General features: G+C 38.9%; 1 protein-coding gene across 7 annotated transcripts; it reads left to right on the top strand.

The window, feature by feature from the left end:
* Positions 1-832: 832 nt before the first annotated feature.
* Positions 833-18,822, top strand: DAZL (deleted in azoospermia like). 7 transcript variants are annotated; one of them, XM_021290276.2, is made up of 11 exons: positions 833-925; positions 6,076-6,210; positions 6,489-6,580; positions 7,892-7,943; positions 11,364-11,430; positions 11,768-11,901; positions 13,290-13,382; positions 14,193-14,243; positions 16,222-16,326; positions 17,046-17,144; positions 17,904-18,822. In XM_021290276.2, the coding sequence occupies exons 2-11, from the start codon at positions 6,172-6,174 to the stop codon at positions 17,955-17,957; spliced, it is 786 nt and encodes a 261-aa protein (XP_021145951.1). In that variant the 5' UTR covers positions 833-925; positions 6,076-6,171; the 3' UTR covers positions 17,958-18,822. The 7 variants fall into 7 exon arrangements, with proteins under 7 accessions (XP_021145951.1, XP_064907548.1, XP_064907550.1 ...); XM_065051476.1 differs by lacking the exon at positions 833-925 and adding an exon at positions 1,093-1,444 and having other exon boundaries at positions 13,305-13,382; XM_065051475.1 differs by lacking the exon at positions 833-925 and adding an exon at positions 1,208-1,444 and having other exon boundaries at positions 17,049-17,144.
* Positions 18,823-20,392: the final 1,570 nt, after the last annotated feature.

Here is a 20,392-nt window from a genome sequence, read left to right as displayed (position 1 = left end):
TATTTTCAAGGCCTCAGCTATTTTAAATAAAAATGAAAAACTTCTGATATGGTATTGTAGAACATCTATTTTAGTTAAGTAAATGGGCATTAGTTGCATGAAAGCTCACACATACACTTACCTTTAGATAATACAGCAACCCCACTAGCTTTAACAAAACCCCTCGTGCAATTAACACAAATACATCTTCCGTGATGAAAGCTTTGTTATTGCTAATACCTAAACCTGCTCTGGGTCCAGGTATAGTTAGAGCAGCAGTCTACTTTTGACTATTAATATCAGCATCTGAAAAAAGATGAATACTCGGTACATTGTTAAAAAAAACCCAAACAAACCTATGTGTTAAAAGAAATAAAATCTCACAGGAAAAAATAGCTTACTTCTTATATGCACTTCAGTTTATCAATGTAGCTTTGTACTTCCATTTTTCGTCCTAAACAAGCATCATTCGTAGGCCTTTGCCATTCAAAACGAACAAAGAAAAACAACAAAATAAACTCACTGCCCCCAAAACAAAACACAAACCATAAACCAAAAATCTAGTACAGTCGAAGGCTCGGTTTATTTTGGTGAGGCATCATAAAATCATTTAAGTTGGAAAAGACCTTTAAGATCAAATCCAACTGTACATTTCCCCTCTCCTTGAAACTTGTGAAAATCTGTATTTGCTCTGAACATTTGATACCAGTGGCAAGCAACTACTTAAAACTAATTTGCAAAACCCTTTAGAAGCATGTTATTACTGTAGAACCAGAAGGTCTTCCGGAGAGGTTTCCTTCTAGAAAATTCTTGGGAACTGGTGAAGGGAGAGCAGGTTGGTTTCCAGTGCAGGCAGCAGATATGGTGGCAGCAGCTTGCTCCAGAACAGCTGTGTAACAGTGGTTCATGAAAACACTGATGAAAAAGCTTCAGCTTTTGTCTCAAGGTGAGTGAAAGCCTCTTCAACAAAACACCTCTCAAACCTCAACAGAGTGCTAGCTCTCGTCAAAATGACAAGCATGTGCTGCTACCACACAGCACTCAACAGCAAGGCCACAATAATAACAGTCCCACCTAATCTCTTAACAAAGAGAAAAGGCACGGAGCCGTCCAGCCTTTGTCTGCAGACACTGCCAAAACACAGACAGGAGCTGAGCTGAGCGGGGCACAGGCCGGGAGGTGACGAGCCCTCGGAGAGCCCCTCAGGCCGCGCCGGTGCCGGCTGTGAGGGGGCGGGTGTGGCCTCTCCCCGCCCCTTCCACTTGGGGCTACTTAAGGAGACGAGCGGTACCCCACAGCAGCCGCCTTTCTCTAACATAAAAAAAAAAAAAGAAAAAAAAAAAAGAGAAAAACCATAGAGGCCTGTACGGTGTTTATCTTCTCTGAAAAGTTCGTATTGTTTTTGTTTTAAAGGCCTCGTTTATTTTTAAGTGTGTGGGCGCTGCCTCAGCTTCGGTGAATGATGGTGAGTGGAGAAGAGGGGAGGGAAGGGGCGCCGTGGCCGGCCCGGGCGGGGGCAGGGGGGCGCTTGGACGCTGCGTGTGGGGCGGCTTTTGGCTGGGGGCTGCAGTGCTTTGCTCGGGCCCTCCCGCGGAGAGCGGAGGCGAGGGCTGGGCATTAACTTTTTTTGGTTGCTCTCCAGGTGAGGAAGGGGGGGTCCCCACAGCCGCCGTAGTGCCGCTGCCTGTGTTGAACCCCTGAAGGTTTCTGTCGTTTTTAATATCTTGAAAGTTTTAAAGTCTTAAGAGGAGGTGAGGGATTAAGGTCACAGAGGGGATACGGCAAGTAAAAAGCCTAAGGTTTGTGTGAGGGCAGGTGTCACGGCTCGCAGCCATCGGCTCCATGGCCTGGTGCGGACTTGGCGACGGGAAGCGCTTCACACCACGAGCGGCCATTTTGTGGCGGCCCTGCCACATGGCGCCGCTCCGATGGCCGCTTGCTGCCGGCAGGCCGAGGCTGCGCTGGCGCCGGGCGGCGCCGTCTGCCCCCAGCTTGCACTCCCATCCCCACTTGTCGTTAGGCTCTGGCTGTAGAACCCTTGCCCCCGGCGTCGGGGGCTTTCAAACAGCTTCTATTGTTCTCAGAGGGACGCCTTCCCTCGCCCCCGCGTCCCCTCTGGTAACGACGCTGTTACGTTAATGGCGACGTGCGAAGCCCGCATGGACGGGAGGCCGTTAAATGGCTGCGGGGCGGCGGCTCCGTGACGCGCTCGCCTCGAGTTCTCTGTTTTATTTCCACCTGCCAAAAAAAAAAGGCGGCTTCGTGTAGTGCGTTGTGGACTCCATGCGGCAGTGGGAATTACTGCCTGAACCCGCACGTTGCTCCTGCACCATGCGACTTGCTGTTTCTTCAGGATTTTATTTATTTTTTTACCTGAAAAATTTGCGACTGTAACCTAAACTCTTCAACACAAGAGTAGGGTGTTCTCTAAACCAACAGAACAACAAAAGTTAAGCTTTGCCAGTCGCAGGCGTTCCCGTGTTACAGCACTTGCCGATGGCTCCACCTGCTGCCGAGCGGGCAGGCGACGCTGCGCTCCCCCGGCGGGAGTCGTGTTGTGTGGGGAGCGCGCTGCCATGGAAACCGGCTCCTGCGCACAGAAACTGCGCAGCAGGACACATATCGGGGGGTTTAGATGTTTACATTTAAAGGAAGTTTAATACCTGCTTTAAACAAAAGATGTGTGAGGTCGGGGAAAGAGAGGCAGATGCCTGAGAAAGCAGGGACTTGTGTGGCTAAGGGAAAAGTAAAGGTTTTCATCTAATGGTGCGTCAGACTGTGATGTTTGTAACCCACTTGAGTAGCTGGGTGTTCCCACCGTCTGGCCCGAACGGTGACCTTTTCCACTTTTTATTTTTTTTGGTCAAAAGTAACTAGCTTCATTACTGCTGTAATTAAAAGGTTACTCCAGTTTCCTGGCATCAGCTCAGACTTGATGCTGGAATAACGCAAAGAGCAAACTGATGAAATTTATCTCCTGTTAAGAGGAGATAAAGAGGAGTTTTTTCAGTAAACTGAAAAAAAAAAGTAAGCCCTAAGTTCCCTGACATCTAGGAATTTGATTTTGGAGATACTGCATGAGATGGATAGACAAATGAAGCTCACTTCAGGTGTTTTTGAATGGCTGTGTCACTTAGGCTGATGGTAAAATTTCAGTGTAGCAAACTGATAAACTTCAGGACTTTCTGTGTTTTGAAAACTTGTGAGGGGCTTAGGCTTTGTACACTGATTCAGTAGCAGTGTGAGTTCTTTGCTTGTACGGTGCAGAATTACAGTTGTTTACATGATACTACATTAGGTATTACAATTACAGTTTGCACTGGTAAAATAACTTGGTTTTAGATAGGGAAGTACTTTGTTTGAATTGGCAGAAGTTTTGCATTGTAGTACTGAAGACTTGAAAAGTAACTTTCGAAGGAGGAGATTTTGTTTCCTGTCTTTGTACCACAAGACTTTTCCACTGTGCTTTTTTTCAACAACCGTTCCCTTTGAAGTTATAAATACATGTATTAAAAAATCTTAAAGCTTATTTTTTATGTTGACCAGTTCTTAGAATGCCTAAGCAGCCTGTTTACATTGTATTTTAGATATTTGATATGTTAAAGCATTTAATAAAGGTGTTTTTTTTGCATCGTTAGTGTAAGAATCAAGTGCTACACTTCCGTGGCAGCCAGGGCCACCTGCGACTTGTGTGCCAGCAGTATGTCTGCCCACTGTCTTGTGCTGGTTCTGGCACTTGCTGGGTGTTTCTGCTGTGAGCTGTTTAACTTTCCAGGTTGCCGGAGAAATTGTCCAGCAAAGTGGATACTTACGTTTTAGTCTGGTTCACTGAAACAGATCCAGAAGGAGCAGAAGGCAACAGTTAGGTCAGCCTGAGGTTGCTCTGGCGCTGCAGTCTCAAACTTCAGGTGCCCTTCAGCTGGGGGTACAGCCACAGAAGTGGTCTCCTGCTCAGCTCTTGCATCACTTTTGCCCTTGTTGTGTTCTTACTTTAGCACAAGTGTTTATGTAACTGCAGAATGAGGTGGGATCTAAAGTGGATGTGTCTGAAAAGGACTACAAAATTTTTCTCTTGTGAAATGTAGGACTGATTACCTTGTGTGGTGATGTCCTTGTACAATAGGAAAGAAGGGTGATAACTGCCCTTGTGTTTACAGCAGAAATGTTCTATTACACAATTTTTTACCACCATGGAACAATGGAAGTTGTGGTGTCCAGCTTCACTGGGGGATAGAGAGAGTTCTTAAAACATAAAGGGAAAGCAATTACGTGTAACTTTTATTGAAAATTTGCAATAGGAAGCATAGTAATTGAGTAAATTGAGCATAGGCAACAGTATCTGGTGTGATGGAACCTGATTCTAACATGAAGTGGTTTTGAACTGATAACTTAGTGCTTCTCAGAAGAGGCTCAGCCTCCTTCATTTCCTCTTCTGCATCCACTGATCCTGAGGTGGATCCTGCTGCTTGGCTGTTAGCATAGTAAGCTGATACAGTTCTCTACAACAGAAGAATACTAATTGGGTGAAAAACTTCTTTGTGTTAATCTGCCTGCCAAATTGAGTTCAGGCAGTTTAATTTGAACTGATAGGTGTTAAAACTTGTGCAGAGGAGGTGCAGGAGGAGGAAGAGATGGGGCAAACCTTCTCTAACTTTTAGTAATGGTGTGTTGTAAATTAGGTTCAGTCACACTGATACCGTATTTGGAGGGCTGAATTCTAGTTTTGGCTTTGTTTAATTGCTGGGCAAATTGTGCCGCGTGTGTAGTTTGATTCCTGTAGTTTTCACATTCTGTTACTTGGTGTTGAGTTTGAGTGCTCATCGCTCAGAGCTGTGGTTTGAATGTGTATTGAAGATGAAAACTTAAATTGAAAAATTGGATGCCACCTATTGCAAATTATTAGATTTCAAAATACCAACTAAATGACTAAATCAAAGTTTGGGGTGTCTGAAGTAGAGATAAAGCCACATCAGATGAATCAGAAGGAAAAACTTGTTAGTGTTTTGAAGTGCATTAATGTAGAGGCATGAGTAACACTGAACTGGTCAGAGTAGTTCTTACAGCCAGGCAAAGCATGGCACATAGCTAGAACTGTTCATTCAGGAGAAAGAAAGAAGGGATTGAGTTTGTGATGCATGTGTTGCTTATGTTGTGTTTTAGTTCTTGTAATTAACTTTGTTAAACACACTTTGAGCCTTATGGAGAGTATGGAACACATTTTTTTCTACCATCAGTTGCAAGAAAAGGAATTGCGTGTGGTCTGTTCATCTGAACAAAATACTGAATTATTGCTTGTTTATGGAGCATTGTATCTTCCCTGCACTGAATGAATCTATAATCCCTAGATTGTGACAAAAATTTAGAAGGGTGCATCTGCAGCCTGGATGTGCAAAGCACATTGTGACTATAGTTGCTCTATAATCTTAACATTCTTTGCAGTTCTTGTATGTGCAGTGCATGTTTGAGAACCTACTATGGTGCAGACAACTCAGGTCTTCAGTCATTTGTATTCCTGTTGTAGTTAATATGAGTTTTTTTTCCTGAGGAAATGAACGGCATTAATATTCCATCAAGGTCTGATTTTTCCCTTCTTACAACTAACTTGCAGTGTAACCCTGTTACCTGGGCTCTGAGGCTATTTGTAAGCTTACACACATCTCACATATTTAAAGCTTTTGGCCAGGAAGATGATGGAGTTTATTCTGTTGGATAATCAATTTACAGTATCTTTAATGTTATTTATTGATTAAATCTGAAAGGAGTTTGGTAAAGTTCTGAAATTACTTATTTTGGTGTTCTCACTGTGTGTTTAGTAGTAGCAACAATGGTCATGGAGCTTTACGTGGTCAGACAGGGCTACTTAAAGTAGCCTAGGTAGGTTTAATTTTTTTTTTTAAAGCTTCTTAGAATAATCACTTCAACTTTTCTTCCAATGAATGGTCTATTTGCAGCAAGTACTTCCGTTAAGTAGTTGGAAAGGTGCTATTGAAATTCGTTGTCGTATACTATATCGATATGAAGGTGCAGGCACTCTGGTATCTTAAAGTGTACTATAATAATTTTACTGAAATGTCTATATCTGTTTAAATTTTTCAGTCTGCAAATGCAGAGGCCCAGTGTGCAGGTGTCTCCGAGGACAATACCCGTTTGTCAACAACCAGTCAAGGATATGTTTTACCAGAAGGAAAAATCATGCCAAACACAGTCTTTGTTGGTGGAATTGATATAAGGGTATTTATATCTTTTTAATTTTTTTACGTAGGTATATGGCCCTTCAGTGGGAAGGAGATGGGAATTCAACTACTGGGGGTGTGTGGTGTGTCTCTTCTTTCTTTTTTAGTCAAATTACTGATCTTAAGGTATTGCAGTGTCATGAAGGAGTTATGAAACAGTTGAGTAATTTTAGTTCTTACGGTAGAAGATGGGTTTAAAAAATGATATTGGCTGCTTTAAATTAGTTCTGAACAGTTGGAGGTGTTTGAAGACATTGAAGCCTTTGTTTCTTTCAGATGAATGAAGCAGAAATTCGCAGTTTCTTTGAACGATATGGTACTGTGAAAGAGGTGAAAATAATCACTGACAGAACTGGTGTTTCCAAAGGGTAAGTAGAATATAAATAATTCTTTTAAGTTGCTGCTTACATGGATACAATTCTGTCATGAGTAGCTGCTTAGCAACATCCTTGACATGCTTAGGTCTTAACACTAGGTTCAGTTTTCTGTTGTGGTGAATTAACATTGTGAAACCTGTAAATGAAAATTGCTCTTAAATCTGTATAATCTTATTTAAAAAAAGCTTTTTTTTTTTTCTTTTCTGACTTCAGTCTACCTGTTCAGGGAAAAGAGAGTTATTCTCGCTTAGCTGGTGGAAAGAAAGTTTGAAAAGTGTGTGATACTTATGCAGACAGTTTTTCCGTAGAACTTTTCTGATGGCCAGAGTAGTTGTCAGCAATCTGGAGAGAGTTCAGGATGGTTTATTCAGGGCAATGGGACTGCATTCTTCTGGCACTGAGATAAATTACAGAAAAAACAACTAAACTTGTTTGGGTGAAGAGTGAAACTAAGTGAACAAATTCCAAACAAAGGAAATATATAAAAATTCTGAATTGTCTGTGGTGAAGCGTGTAAATTAGGATGTGTAGGACCTCAGCTTGTTGAGTTCTGAGGAAGCTTTCCCAGTTTAAGTTATCCATGCTTTGAGAAGGAGTCTTCACCCTCTGGAGGTTCCTTCTACCCTATTTTTTTTCTAAGATTCCATGAATGGATCGTAAAAAGTCATGTTTTTTACTTTGGGCATATGCAGTAACACATGAGCTGGAAATCTGTTTCCTCATATACCTTGCTGGTCTTCATGGTGAATTTTGATGTGCAATTAGCCAGTGTATATTCTGAGTACCGATAACAAATTGGGATAGTCTATTGATTGATACAACTGCTCTGCTTCATTTTATAGACTAGATAAACTAGGGGGGCGCAGTGAAATAAATTGAAAAACTTCAAGGATCCCTTCCCCCACTAGTGTCAGTGTTCCTGTAATGCATGCTTTGATCAACCTTTGTGGTAAATACAAAATTAGATGATAATTCAGATCTTAACACTTAGAGATTGTTGTTTTCTTAGTAGTATCAACAAAAGTGCTCATTTTGAGTAGCTCAAATAGAAGAATAGCCCTTACTTCTATTTCAAATTATTCTAAAATCTGGCATTCAGTTCTTTTCATGTGGCCCAGTAGTATATGCTGCTGGTTAGCAGTAAATACATTTTCATGCTGAATTCGAAACTAATGCTCTACTTGATACTTTTGACATGCAATATAATGTACCTGGTATATATGCTGTTAACTGGTCTTGTTCAAAATAATTTAGCTAACAAATAAAAATCTGTTTACTGAATAACCTGTTTTTTCTTTTCAGGTATGGATTTGTATCTTTCCTGGACAATGTGGATGTTCAGAAAATAGTAGAAGTAAGCTCTTTGTCTTAAGTTATCTGAAGAAGTTGATATGTGAAGGCTGAAAACCATGTTCAGGGGAAACCAAGTCATGTACCCTGTAGAGTAAATTAAGACAAGGGAATTCTAGGGCTGCCCAGAAAGTAAACTTGCTAAAATCTCTACTGGTGGTAGAATCTCTATATTTCTGTAAGAAACAAAATTAGTATTAGCCTTGGTGTGCTTGAATGTTTCATGTCGTTGAATTTCTGGTTATTGTCACTCATTTGTGTGCTTGAAAGCCTTGTGGGTTTTTTGGCAGCTTGCTTTCTGTATTGGATGATTGTCATAGAACCCTTGTGCTTATGGCAGACACACAGGTCTGTCAGTGTTACTATTGGGAATAACAGTGATATAGAAAACAGCATTTGTTTCTTGCTTAAGTCTCAGCAGTTTAAACGTGGGTTTTTTTCTTGCTATATTTATGCATTTGGATGTCACCTGGAGTGCAAGTATTTTTTTAAGCCTCTTTGACTTTAAGATGCAGCTGTTCACATGTCACTTGGTTTTCCTGTAGTTCACACAGGAGATAAAGGGGCAGAACTGTTTACGGCACTTCTGCTTTTAGAGTTCAGTATCAGAGAAATTTTAAGTCTTTCAAATCTCAACACTTAGAACCAAATCTGTTTGGTTTTGATAGCTAGTCATACAGATGAAACTTTATTGTCCCTTTTTCATGCAAAACTGTCTGCAATGACTGTGAAAATAGCATGTATTGAAATACATTCCTCTGTTAAGTCTTTGTCTCAGAAAATTCCCATGTCTTTGGAAGATGAACACTCTCTGTTGCTTCTGAAGCTCTCAGATAGGGAAGTAGATCTGAAAGACAATTACAGATAAACATGCCATGCACAAATTTAGTGTTCTGTGGTGTGTTCAGATGTGTTCACTGGCTGTCCAGCTCCTTAAGGGGGAAGAGAACATGTTTGAACAAAGTGGAGGGCATGGAAACTGCAGCAGGAGACTCTTGATTCTCACCAAAAGGCTTCAGAAGCTTGCTGTTCTTTTAAGTCTTGTGGTATGCTGACAAAAATACTGCTGTATTGAGCAACAGACTTTATCTGAGAATACTTCTTTTACCATGGGTTGCATTTATTGTACTAGATCAGTGTGGAATACCCACTCTGAGGTGACAATCTCATGTAGAGAGCTCTTGAGTAGCATTGTCATTTGAGCCATGTATGTTGCTGGTTTTCTGTGAGCATTTCTTCAAAACTAAAAGTCTTCAGTATATGTCTATTAATACAGTATTTACTGATGTGGCTTTGTATACCAGAGGTCTTGGAAGACCCAGAAGTACATGGCAGATTATCTTTTTAGTGCAAGTTTCAGGTGTAGAAGCAGTACAAATTACTGTCTTGGTGGGAGGAAGCATCTTCAGATAAAAATCAACTTACAAAGCTGTTGTCTTCAGGAGGGAGTGGAAACAGGGGAATAATTAATATCTGCATTTTAGAACTGGAGTCATAAGCAGAGATACCTCATTAAACCATTTAAGTCATTATCTGTATTGAGTGGTCACAGTGTTTTATGTAAATAAACAAGATAAAGCTTCTCCATTATTAGAATCACTCTTGAAGTCTCTGTTTATCTGCCTATCTCTGTGCAACCTGAAAGTATTTTTCTTCTGATCTAGGTCTGATTCTATTTATAACTGCACTCTGGTCCAGAGTAAATCTGTTTGCAGTTCAGAACAGATATCTACTTTCTGCTTTGAGGGGAGGCCTATCTTCCAAGTGCTCTTGTTGCTCAAGTAGGAGGTGTAGTTGTGGTTCTGGACACAACAGGATTGCAGGATCAATTGAAAAAAGCACCTGTCAAACTCTTGAGGTGTTCTTTTCCACCTGTGTCATACTTTATTTTTATCAGTATATGAAGGTGATGAAATAACGTTACTATTATTCTACTTATTTTTAAAGTTAAGTTGCTGTTACATGTTCAAAGCACTTTCCTTAGCAGAAACAGGAGAAAAAGCTTAGTGAGGTGTCTGCTATAGCTGCAAATTGCATATTTTCTTCTGAAGCAGGCAAGTTTTTAGAGTTGCATGAGGTAGGAACTCTAGATAGACTATGCATCTAATACTTATTTTAATACTTGGTAGTAAATTTGTGTTAATTGGGGTAAGACAAATCTTGCACTTGGGATGTATAAAGTATTTGTAAGCCTCAGGTGTAGCCCTCTGCACTGTAAAACAGAGTACCTACTTTGAGTAGTGTTGTGTGTGCTGAGCCCACCTTCATAGGTAGGGAAACATGTTTCTTGTTACCATCTTGGCAGAGTGCAAGATCAGACCCAAAGGTAAATTCCCTTTATAGAACTTCATGTGGAGAATTTCGTAAGTCCCGAAGTAAACATACCTGCTTAAACGTATTAAAGCAACATTCTATATTCTAGGCTTAAACTGTAATCTTGCAGAGACAAAAATCTTACAGGTAGTCTTCTATAGTCAGTCCAAATAGATCTTGAGGTGTAAGGACATTGTGGTGCCATTTTAGGCTACATCTGTTGGTGAAACTGAGCAGTTTTTGTAAAGAACACAGAATCCAGCTTCTGCAGGGAGGGAGAATGCTTGAAATTTTTCTTCAGTAATTGATCCTTGGAAGTCTGAAATCCTGCCTTCTGTGTGAACAAGCATTTGGGTGGAACTTGAAGAATGAGAAGATACATATGTCTTGAGCATTTGCCGACTGCTGAGGAGTGCTTCCAGCCCTGTTCTGCGAGTCTTTCAGATGCTTGCATTCCTGGGTTTGAGTATTGTAGGAACGTGTGAACCATATTTGAGTTTCATTCTTTCTGGATTAGTCTGTGTGCTGCATAAATGCTTTGGCCAAAGTAGTCAAATACGAGCACATTTCTTGGATGTTCTGAAGGAATGCACATGAATTTCACTAGAGAGAATACAGTAACATGCAGGTAACGGTAGTGCTTATACAGCCTTCTGTTTCCTTTAATATCAGGTGGACAGCTTTAACATGTTATATGAAGCCTGTTAGGAAGTTTGTGGGAAGGAAGGTGAGTTGTGTTGTAATGGGTTTGCCTGGGAATCTAGGCTGTGGTTACTTCACATTAACATTAACAGCCTTCCTGAGGCAAGAACAGCTAAAATCTGTGTGTATAGAACCAAAAGACTGGCAGTCACTGATAGGGTAGTTGCAAACTACTAGTAGTGCTTGTTGCCATTGAGGCAAGTGATACAGAATAGGTTTGTAGAGTTGGTGAGTAGGCAAATGGCTGTAAAGATAAAAGGCATAAGGTGTTGAGGTGGGACAGAAGAATGGTGGCGGCTGAGCCTATGTGTGAGTTGATGATACGTAGTGTAGAAGCAGAGTATGGTTTCTTTAAAATTACGCCACCCACCTCACCGGTTGTCCAGCTTACAGAAAATCTGTCTTTCAGTCACAAATCAACTTCCATGGCAAAAGGCTGAAGCTGGGACCAGCAATTAGGAAGCAACAAAACTTGTGTGAGTAGATATAAACAAATTTGTTCATAGTACAAATATGTATTACATTTTTTCTTAATTATGGGCTAATATCCTCGCTAATCCTTTTTATCTGATGTAATATGTATATTACATGTCTGTATGTTAAACTTTGGTTCTGAATTTTATGACCTCACTACTTGTCTGATGTTGTACAGTTTTGATAATAAAACTGGTGTCAGTAGCACAATCCAATACAGTCGATGTTGAGTTAAACCAGAGTCAAAACACTTCAGTTTTTTTGCAGCTTGAATTCAGATTACTAATGAAATGCATAATGCAAATGCTTTAATACTTTGTTTCTTTGCTTTAAAACAAGGTTCTTATGTGCATCCCAGACCACTAGTCTTCAATCCTCCTGCACCACAGTTCCATAGTGTATGGGGTAATCAAAATACGGAGACATACATGCAACCTCCAGCTGTAATGAGCCCGGTAACGCAGTATGTTCAGGTAAAGCTGTTCCTGCCACTGATTTTTTGAATCATAATTAATTATTTTTGAAGGTGCGAGTACATAAAACATCAGGAATATGTATTGAGATTAGTCTTCTCTTATCTGCTTGTTTTCATGTTACCTTTCCCAATAAGAAGTGCCCAACTTCAAACCACTTAAAAAATGCTGGCAACTTCGAAAAATTACTCAGTGATGTGTACCGTCTTTATAAAACAAAAGACAGGGAGATACTTTTTATTTTGAGAATGAGAACTGTTAGAAGGTGGAGCTAAGATTAAGTTTTATAACAGTTCTTAAGTGATCTTGTTACATTTTGCAGATGCACTTCACATAGCAAATGCATCCAGATATTTAATGTACTGGTGCCCTGTCTCAGAAAAAAAACTCAGAAAAAAATGTGGTGGTTTTGTGTTGTGATGATGCTGTGGTTTGTTAGCTTTCTTTTTCTTGTTAAATCGTGGAAACAGAAGTTGACGGTGGTACTCTTTCTTGTTTCTGAGCTGCTGTTGTGTCCTTTTAAGAGCACCGTGTTACGACACCTGCTGTTAACAGCTGTGACCAGTACAGTATGCCTACAGGATATGACTTTATTGGTACTTCAGATAAGCATTCTTACTGAGGTGTGGGCAGAGTACTTTTGACCTTGTTATGAGTATTACACTGTGAATAGAAGGCTTTCCAGATTACAGCCTCTTCCTGTGTTAACCCTATCTGATATGGCAATACAACAGGGCAATATTAATTGCAAACTGATTCTGTTTTGTATATTTTCTTAAGCAAATGAACAAACTGCAGTGACTTGCAGAAATATTTATTTTTCTAAGGCAGATAGCTTGATAGTATCACTTCTATTGGAAAGTTAAATTGTGTAGGAGAGAGAAACTAATTATCTTAAATGCTGGAATGTACCTTTAAATATTCTCTGAAGAGGCTGAGAAGGTTCCAGGTTAACATGGTGTCAAAATACTTGCAGTGAAGAAATGCTAGGAAATTGTCTAAGCTATAATACTTAGCTTGCTGTTAGCTCCAAGAAACTGGTCTTCAGGCTGTAGTCTGTAATTTCATGGTAGTTGGTCTGTTTCAGATCTACTCTAGAAAGCTTGTGGGATGAGTTGTACTTCTGAAATGACTTAAAAGATCAGCTACAAGCAAATGTTGGATTTTTAGATATGTAATACACATTAGAATCCAAATTGCTAGAGTTTTACCGTGCCTGAAGTGCTGAAGCCCCATGGGAAATCTGTAAGGGTTCTTGAATAATGATGCTGCTTTGAAACAAATTCAAGTAAGAATGTGATTGTATGCTTCTAGAAGTGTGCTCCTGGCTTGATAAATACATCTACAAATATCGTATTTTTATCTTGCTTCAAACTTGAATTTTTAAGAGTTTTCTCTTGCAGACATATCCATACAGTTCACCGGCTTTATTGATACAGCAACAAGTTCCTGTAGGATATCAGCCAGCCTACAACTATCAGGTATGTAATTCTTTAGTAGTAGCAGAAAGGTTGTTTGATACCTGATAAATACTGGAATTAAATGGACAATGTTACCTGGAGTCTGATCTTTCTGTGTTTTGTTTTCTGTGATTTCTATTTCCCTTCAGCTCCTGATTCACAGAAATCAAAAGTAGAAACAAAATTACTGAGGCTTTTGTCCTAATGTGATTAAAACTGTTAAATAAGTTAGCATACTTTTTTTTTTTTGTTAAACACAGGATGCTAAACAACTTCCAAGTTAGCAAAAAGTACATGGATCTGTAGTACTTTTTCTCATGGGAAGGAGCTTAAGTTTTGCATTTCTGCACGCTATACAGTGCAGGTAGTTGATGCTAGTTACCTAGAGTTGCTGAGTCTTGTCAGACTACATGAGCTCTGTATAGAGCTAAAAATGTCTGGGAAGGTGCTTAGCTGATATAGTGACTTTTGAAGTAAAAAATCTGTGGGTAAGTTGTTTTATTGAAACGGAAGTAGAAGTAGTTTAGTAATGGGAGGTTTTTAGTGTGGATGCTCTGATTAGAAATATTTAGAAATATTAATTAAAAAAAAAAACTTGGAATGAGAAGAGGAAGGAGGAGGTAGTTGAATCTGGTGAGGGTGATCTTGTGCTAAACACTACATGAGGTACATGTGAAAAAGCCATGTTGCTGGACAGAAGACTGTAAACTATGGTTTAGTGAAAAATCCAGACATGAAATATTATATAAATGGTGGCTCTTAAAGAGCCGTTGCTTATTTGTATTGGAAATGAATGAGTAAATGCTGATTCTTGTCCAATTATTGTTTAAGGTTCAACCACAGTGGCTTGCTGGGGAGCAAAGAAATTATGTTATGCCTCCGGTAAGTCTACAAAGTTTAACTTACAGAACTTTGTCTTCTCTATTAACTCACTGTTTTGACAGCTTGATATGTAAAAAATATAAAACTGATTGTTGTTGACTGGATCTGCATGTAATCTGATCACGGAATCCTGGAATTTTAACATGAACAGAATTGGTTTTTCATGAACTGTTGAAGGAAAAACAAGTGGTGACCTGATGTACAGTCCTGACTTAAAGGATCTGTATAATATTACTGCTTATTGTTCCACATTTTTCTAAAGCCTAGAAGACCTCAAAATACCTGCTTTGTTAAATAAATACTGATTTTTTTTTTTTTTTTTTTGCTCCTTTCAACAGCTTTTTTTAACTTATTTATCAGGCTGTCACAGGCTGTAGATGGTGTTGATGGCTTCTAAAGAAATTGCTTTCTTTCTGTGACTTTACATAAGTGACATCCACAAAAGAGGAAAAAACATTGTGTACTTCTTTAACAGTGTTGGAACTTAAACTTGTGTCTTAGATATTTTTGTTGTTCGTTGGGTATAATCTTGTATTTGAGTACAATTTCTATTAAGTGTTCAAAAACTGTAATACATAATTTTCTTAAGGATATTTCAGGCTAATTCCAAGCAGATGTCTGTAGAATGTCTGGAAGGTAATTGGGGGAAAAATGAAGAAAATTGTGCATATATATTGCTGCCTGCGCACATCTGACAATTGTCTCTGATCATATTAGAAGAATACTTAATGTGTACTAAGCTTTGCTTTCAGCTTCTCATCAGAGAAGCAGCCTTTTTCTTTTCATGGCAAGTCTGTATTTCTGTTAGTGAGAATTACCTTTGCTTTAAAGGGAGCTGAAACATACTGGAGTTCAGAAGTCGCTGGAATACTGATTACCCTGTAGGCTTGAAATAAGTTTTGTTGAATGATGTCCATGAACATGATACAGCTGCAGTATATCTCTTAAATGGTAGCAAACCAGAGTTTTTTTACTAGGGGTACATGGTGGTTTGAATTAGTGTTGTAAGCTTGATTATATGAACAGACAACTTTTTTACAACTGTCTCAGTTAAGCAACTTAATCTTTACAGACTTAAGAGGACAGGCAGGTAAGGAGATAGGGGACTTCATTGTTCAGTCTGCTGCTTTATACCTGTCTGTTTGTTTGGTGGATAGTCATAATTTCCATTCATAAATGGAATACCTTGGTTGTCATGAGGTCAGATATGATACACCTTTTGATTGTTAGGGATGGTGTTCAGAAAGGAATAGTCTTGCTCACACTTTAGCCTTCTGTATCTCCCGGTATCATCAGCTTGAAATTACAGTTTTGATGTTGAAGGGCTTTTTGGGAGTGTCTTACAGTTGCTGTGTATAATTGCAAATAACATTTTTAAGAATGATGTTGCAGGAAGTTGAAAACTACTGTCAATTCTGGGTGAATATATGACTAATTTGCAGGGGGAGTGTGTCAAGTTTGCCCCCTGAAATTGCTTAACCCTGCCACTGAGATCCTGGGAAAAGTGCTTTTCTAGACTTTTTTTTACATTTTTGGAAAAAAAGTATATTGGCATGAAGGAAAGGAACTGCATAGAGAGAAGTGACTCTAGGAAGGTCAGTGGTAGTAAATGTTTTGCTGCTTCTTCCATTTGACTTTAGTGCTTAATCTCTTGAAGTTCCTTGCTGGTAGTTTCATTCTTACTGAATGCCTTCATTGCTCAATACACTTGATGGCAAAACCCATACATGGAGGAAGTAGGTTGAGGAGCTAACTCTCAAGGGTGATTAGTGGGGAGAGAAGACATTTATTAGAATGTATCCTTCACAGAAGGAAGTTGAACTCTCTTAAACAGGACACAGTATTTACCCCACTCATGAAACTTTTGATGAAGTGTGAAGATAAAGCTGGCATAGCTTATGGGTCAGTGAGGACCAATGACAGCAAAATTGTGCATGTTTTCAGTGTTACTGGAACGGCAATATTTTAAACTCTACAGGTTTATACTTCAGTAAGCTATCACTGCACTGAGGATCCAGAATTTATACAGACAGAATGTGCTGTTCCAGAGCCTACACAGTCATCTACCAACAGTCCACAAAAGGTAAGCACTGTCTCAACATTTTAATGATTACTTTTCTTGTCATACATCCTATTCCCAGAAACTTGCACATGAGTGTTATGTGGTTTGGTGAAGAGGGCTTCTGACCAGTATAATAGAAATTGAGGTTATAGTTGCCACTTTAGCCAGTTGCTCAATCCACTGTATCTGATTTCTGTGTACAACTTCAGAAGGCTCACATGTTTCCTTGAAACTATTAGTGTTTGTCTGGAGTGCTGAGGACTGTTAAAATGTTGTACTTAATGAAGTAGAACACACAAGGATTTTAAGTGTCAGGGCTTTACTTAATCTGCTGAGAATTACGGGGGAAATTGCAGTCACTAAGAAAGCAGGTTTGGGAGTACTGCCTACTGTTTTATGAAGATTTACTTTAAGCTTCAAACACCTGAATTGGTAGTGTTTTACTCCCTTCTGCGCTTTCTTTTGTGGAAGGTCACCCCTGTTTAGAAAACTGAACTCAGAGTTAGATGTTGGCCAAAGGAGACTTCATTTTTGCAGCTCTCAGCCTGTTCCACAACTGAACTGGTATGTCACTGGTCAGAACTGTTATGTTTTTCAAGATTAAGAGACCAAAAGCTCAGGAAACATAATGCAGCTGAGAGGCATACTGAATGCAAAGTAAATCTGTGACACACCCACATTGCTAGTAGCGGGCTAAGAAAATGAGTATTGTTGTAGATGCACCTATAACTGTATTTCAGAAGTCTGTGGACAGGAGCATACAAACAGTTGTATCCTGTCTGTTTAACCCTGAGAACCGGCTGAGGAACACCTTTGTATCACAAGAAGACTACTTCAAGGTACGTTGCGAAAGCAAAATCCCTAAAACACACCTTCATGTTGTTCACTTACAGGCTACCATAAAGATGAAGGGATTCGTATGTGGAATGCCATTTTAATTTCTTTCTTGTGCATGCACTGAGATAATATGTATTTATTTCTCAGTTGCTTAATGCTGGAAACAAGTGCTGAAATTGGATTCAGTGGATTTAATGCAAGACTGCATAAAAATATTGTTGAACAGTCAATTTGCAGACACTTAGAGCATAAGACTGGCTAATAGTTTCTCAATGGCAAATTGCTGAAAGGGCAGTGGGTTATTCCCTAGTTTGGACAGAGGGTGTGTTGAGTTTGAGCCTTGATAATTTTTGTACCAGTTAAGCGCTCAATGTGAGTAGTGGCTCTTTATACCTGTGTAAAATCTCTACTCTTTAAACAGTGAACTGTAGTCCAGGTTGGTAGCTGGTCATCATATTTTTGTTGAATGTCTTCAGTCTTTAGTTAACTGATTACATTTGAAACGGTGTATAACTTGTATTGTTTATTGATGCTATATATGACTTTGCTTGCTTTATTTTTAAAAGGATAGACAGGTGAATTAGGTGCATGTACTTTGAAACCAGAATACAGAAACTGTATTTATCAGTTTTGGAGGGGGGTGGTTAGAGCACAGAATGTCTCAAGATACTTTTCACAAAACTTCAGTTGCTTTATTGTGATAATTATATGTACACACACATATATATAAAAATCCTGTATTTTCTCCTATCCCGTTCCAGGAGAGGAAGGCACATCACTTCAGAAAAGGAAGAGCAGTGCTCAAAAGTGTTTGACCAACAAGGACTTTCTTTAAAATATCTAAATTCATTAACTTGATGTTACTACAGTTCAGTTTAGCGATATATGCAGTATAACCTTGTTCAAGAAGTTGCTTCAAGTTGAAGTTTGTGTTCCTATTCTACCTGTTCCAATACAGTTGTTTTTTTGCTAGAGTAGTTTGAAGTTTAAAGTTGCAAGAGTTGACAGACCTCCAGGTTTTATTAGTCATTTGCATGCTTTCTGTGATAACTAACTGGAATGTTGAAGAGTTTGTTTGCATGGGAGAAACTGTTTGCATGTGGATTTTATTTTGAGCTTTAAGGTACAGTTTGCATGTTACACTTAATTTTTCTTACACCACAATTTAAGTAACTAATACTGACCAGTTACCTCTTGCAGTTAAAAAATGGAAGCAGTTATTTGCCCAAGAAGTTGTATTTTAAAACTGAGCTCTTAATCAGTGGAACAGAAGATGTCAAGTTGTAACTCAACTGAAGCCCTTTAAGTCCTGGTTTTCTTTAGACTACATAATCAATGTGGTTATGTTCATTAATGACAGTTTATGTACCTGCAGTCTTGAGCATCACTATTAGTTTTGGGAAAGTAATGAAGAGAATCCTAAAATTCCTACATGTAACTTAAAATGCAAGAATGTAATTAGCTGTATTGGCTACTCAGTAGAGTATGCTTTTTTTACTTGGAAAAATTTTAGCAATACCTGTATGTTAAAATTGTGAGAAAATACTGCATTTAAAATACAGCTTTGTTATGTGATGCAAACTGTTAATCAAAGAATATCTGTAAGCCTATTTTAATAATTATGTAGATTTTAGTCATACGTTTTGAAATAATTAAAATAAATTTTTATTTTGACTTGGCTTTCCAAACTTCTAATGACATGCTAATACAAGACTAGAGCTAATTTTAAGCTACCTTGAGAAAGACCACATAATGAAGATTTGTTAAAGCTATTGATATTTATTTCCCTGTATGAGAATTCCAGTTACAGTGAATCTGTTGTGACAAACTTAATTTTGTAGTAGTTACTAGCTGCAGTTTTGAAGGAGTGGAACTGAGAACTGCATTCAGTCTCGTGTGTATGTTGGACCCTAGTCTACTTTTCTCCTGCTCAAAGACCTCAGTCTCTCCAGACTAAAAAGGAAATTATGCCTCTTTGAGAATGTATACATACATTCAAACAGCATTGCATGTCGTGCTTTGAATTTCCAAAAGGTTTAGGGCAGAGACTTAACCAGAAAGTAGGTATTAGTGAAACATGTAATGGCAAGGAAACTGAGTTGCTGCAGACCTGGACATGTAAGAGAATATGGTTGCAGCATGAAAAACATCCAAGGGCTGCTTCTCAGGAGTGTTCTGGATGGAATCCTGTTAACCAAGGCGGGTGGTGAGGGAGTAGATTTTGGAGCAACTTTATGCAGAGTTGTTCCAGTGTTCTGACAGCATGAGTTGATCTGAAAAGGCAGAGCTGTTAACCTCTTCTCTGCTTAGGCTGTTACATGTCACTAAAGATACTATGTCAAGTGTTCCCATAAGTTTGCCATGTTTTTCTCAGAATACTGTTGTAAAGATAATAGCTTGATTATACTTCACTTCTGTGTTAGCAGCAGCTTTATGAAGTTTTAAAATCTTACACAGTTAAACTCAGTATTTATTAATAAAATGAATAAACCTAGAGTTTTTTGAATATCAGGACCCTTTCCTTTGCAACTTAAGTACCTAAACAGCCTATTCAGGCTGTTAAAGCTGTGATGTCAGTTTATTGATAAAGGAATTGTTCCTTTGCAAATGCACATTTCATTTTCGATTTGTGTTCTAGTTGGCTTGATTGCCCTGGGATGTATTCCAGGCTTTATGCTGTAGCTGTAAGAAAGCAAAGTGCCTGTGTATTGTTCTCATTCAAAAGTCTCAACACCAAAGGAAGAAATAAAACAGAAGATATCTACATAGAGTGCATATTTTGTTTATTTGTCCAAGTGTTAGCCGTAGGACCATCTGGTGAGCTAGTTGATTGTTCACTATGTTTGAAATGGTGATGTTAGATACGAACTGTTCTTACAAGCATGCTGAGAAGGCTCATCACAGCAAAATGCATAGCCCAGGCCTTATGAGTGCCATTTATTTTCTCTTCCATTAGAGCATGTTGTACTAGTTTTGTTAGCCATTTCTCACCCATAGGAAACTCAATTTTTTTTTTCCCATCTGGGAATTGTGCATTTTGTAGCATATGCCAGTAAAAGTAACAAGTTATAACAAAGAACATGGATTTTTAATGTTCTTTAGGAGTACCCTATAAGCATAATGCGAAAACAGTAGGTAAATCTCTTTTGTGTGCATTCAGAAAGTTGAAACATCTGTTTAATATGACTGTAGCTGAAGGCCTTTCCAAAATAGGTGCACAATTGGAACTTTTTGCAAATTTGTGCCTCTT

Source organism: Columba livia, chromosome 2 (assembly GCF_036013475.1).
Source record: "Columba livia isolate bColLiv1 breed racing homer chromosome 2, bColLiv1.pat.W.v2, whole genome shotgun sequence".
Classification (NCBI taxonomy): domain Eukaryota; kingdom Metazoa; phylum Chordata; class Aves; order Columbiformes; family Columbidae; genus Columba; species Columba livia.
Note: the sequence above shows the minus strand (reverse complement) of the source record. Positions and strands in the feature narration are given on the sequence as shown.

Coding starts and splice junctions, on each gene's coding strand:
- DAZL (XM_065051474.1), top strand. Junction 6,211..6,488: donor TTGGTGGAATTGATATAAGG/GTATTTATATCT, acceptor TGTTTCTTTCAG/ATGAATGAAGCAGAAATTCG. Junction 7,944..11,363: donor ATGTTCAGAAAATAGTAGAA/GTAAGCTCTTTG, acceptor TCTGTCTTTCAG/TCACAAATCAACTTCCATGG.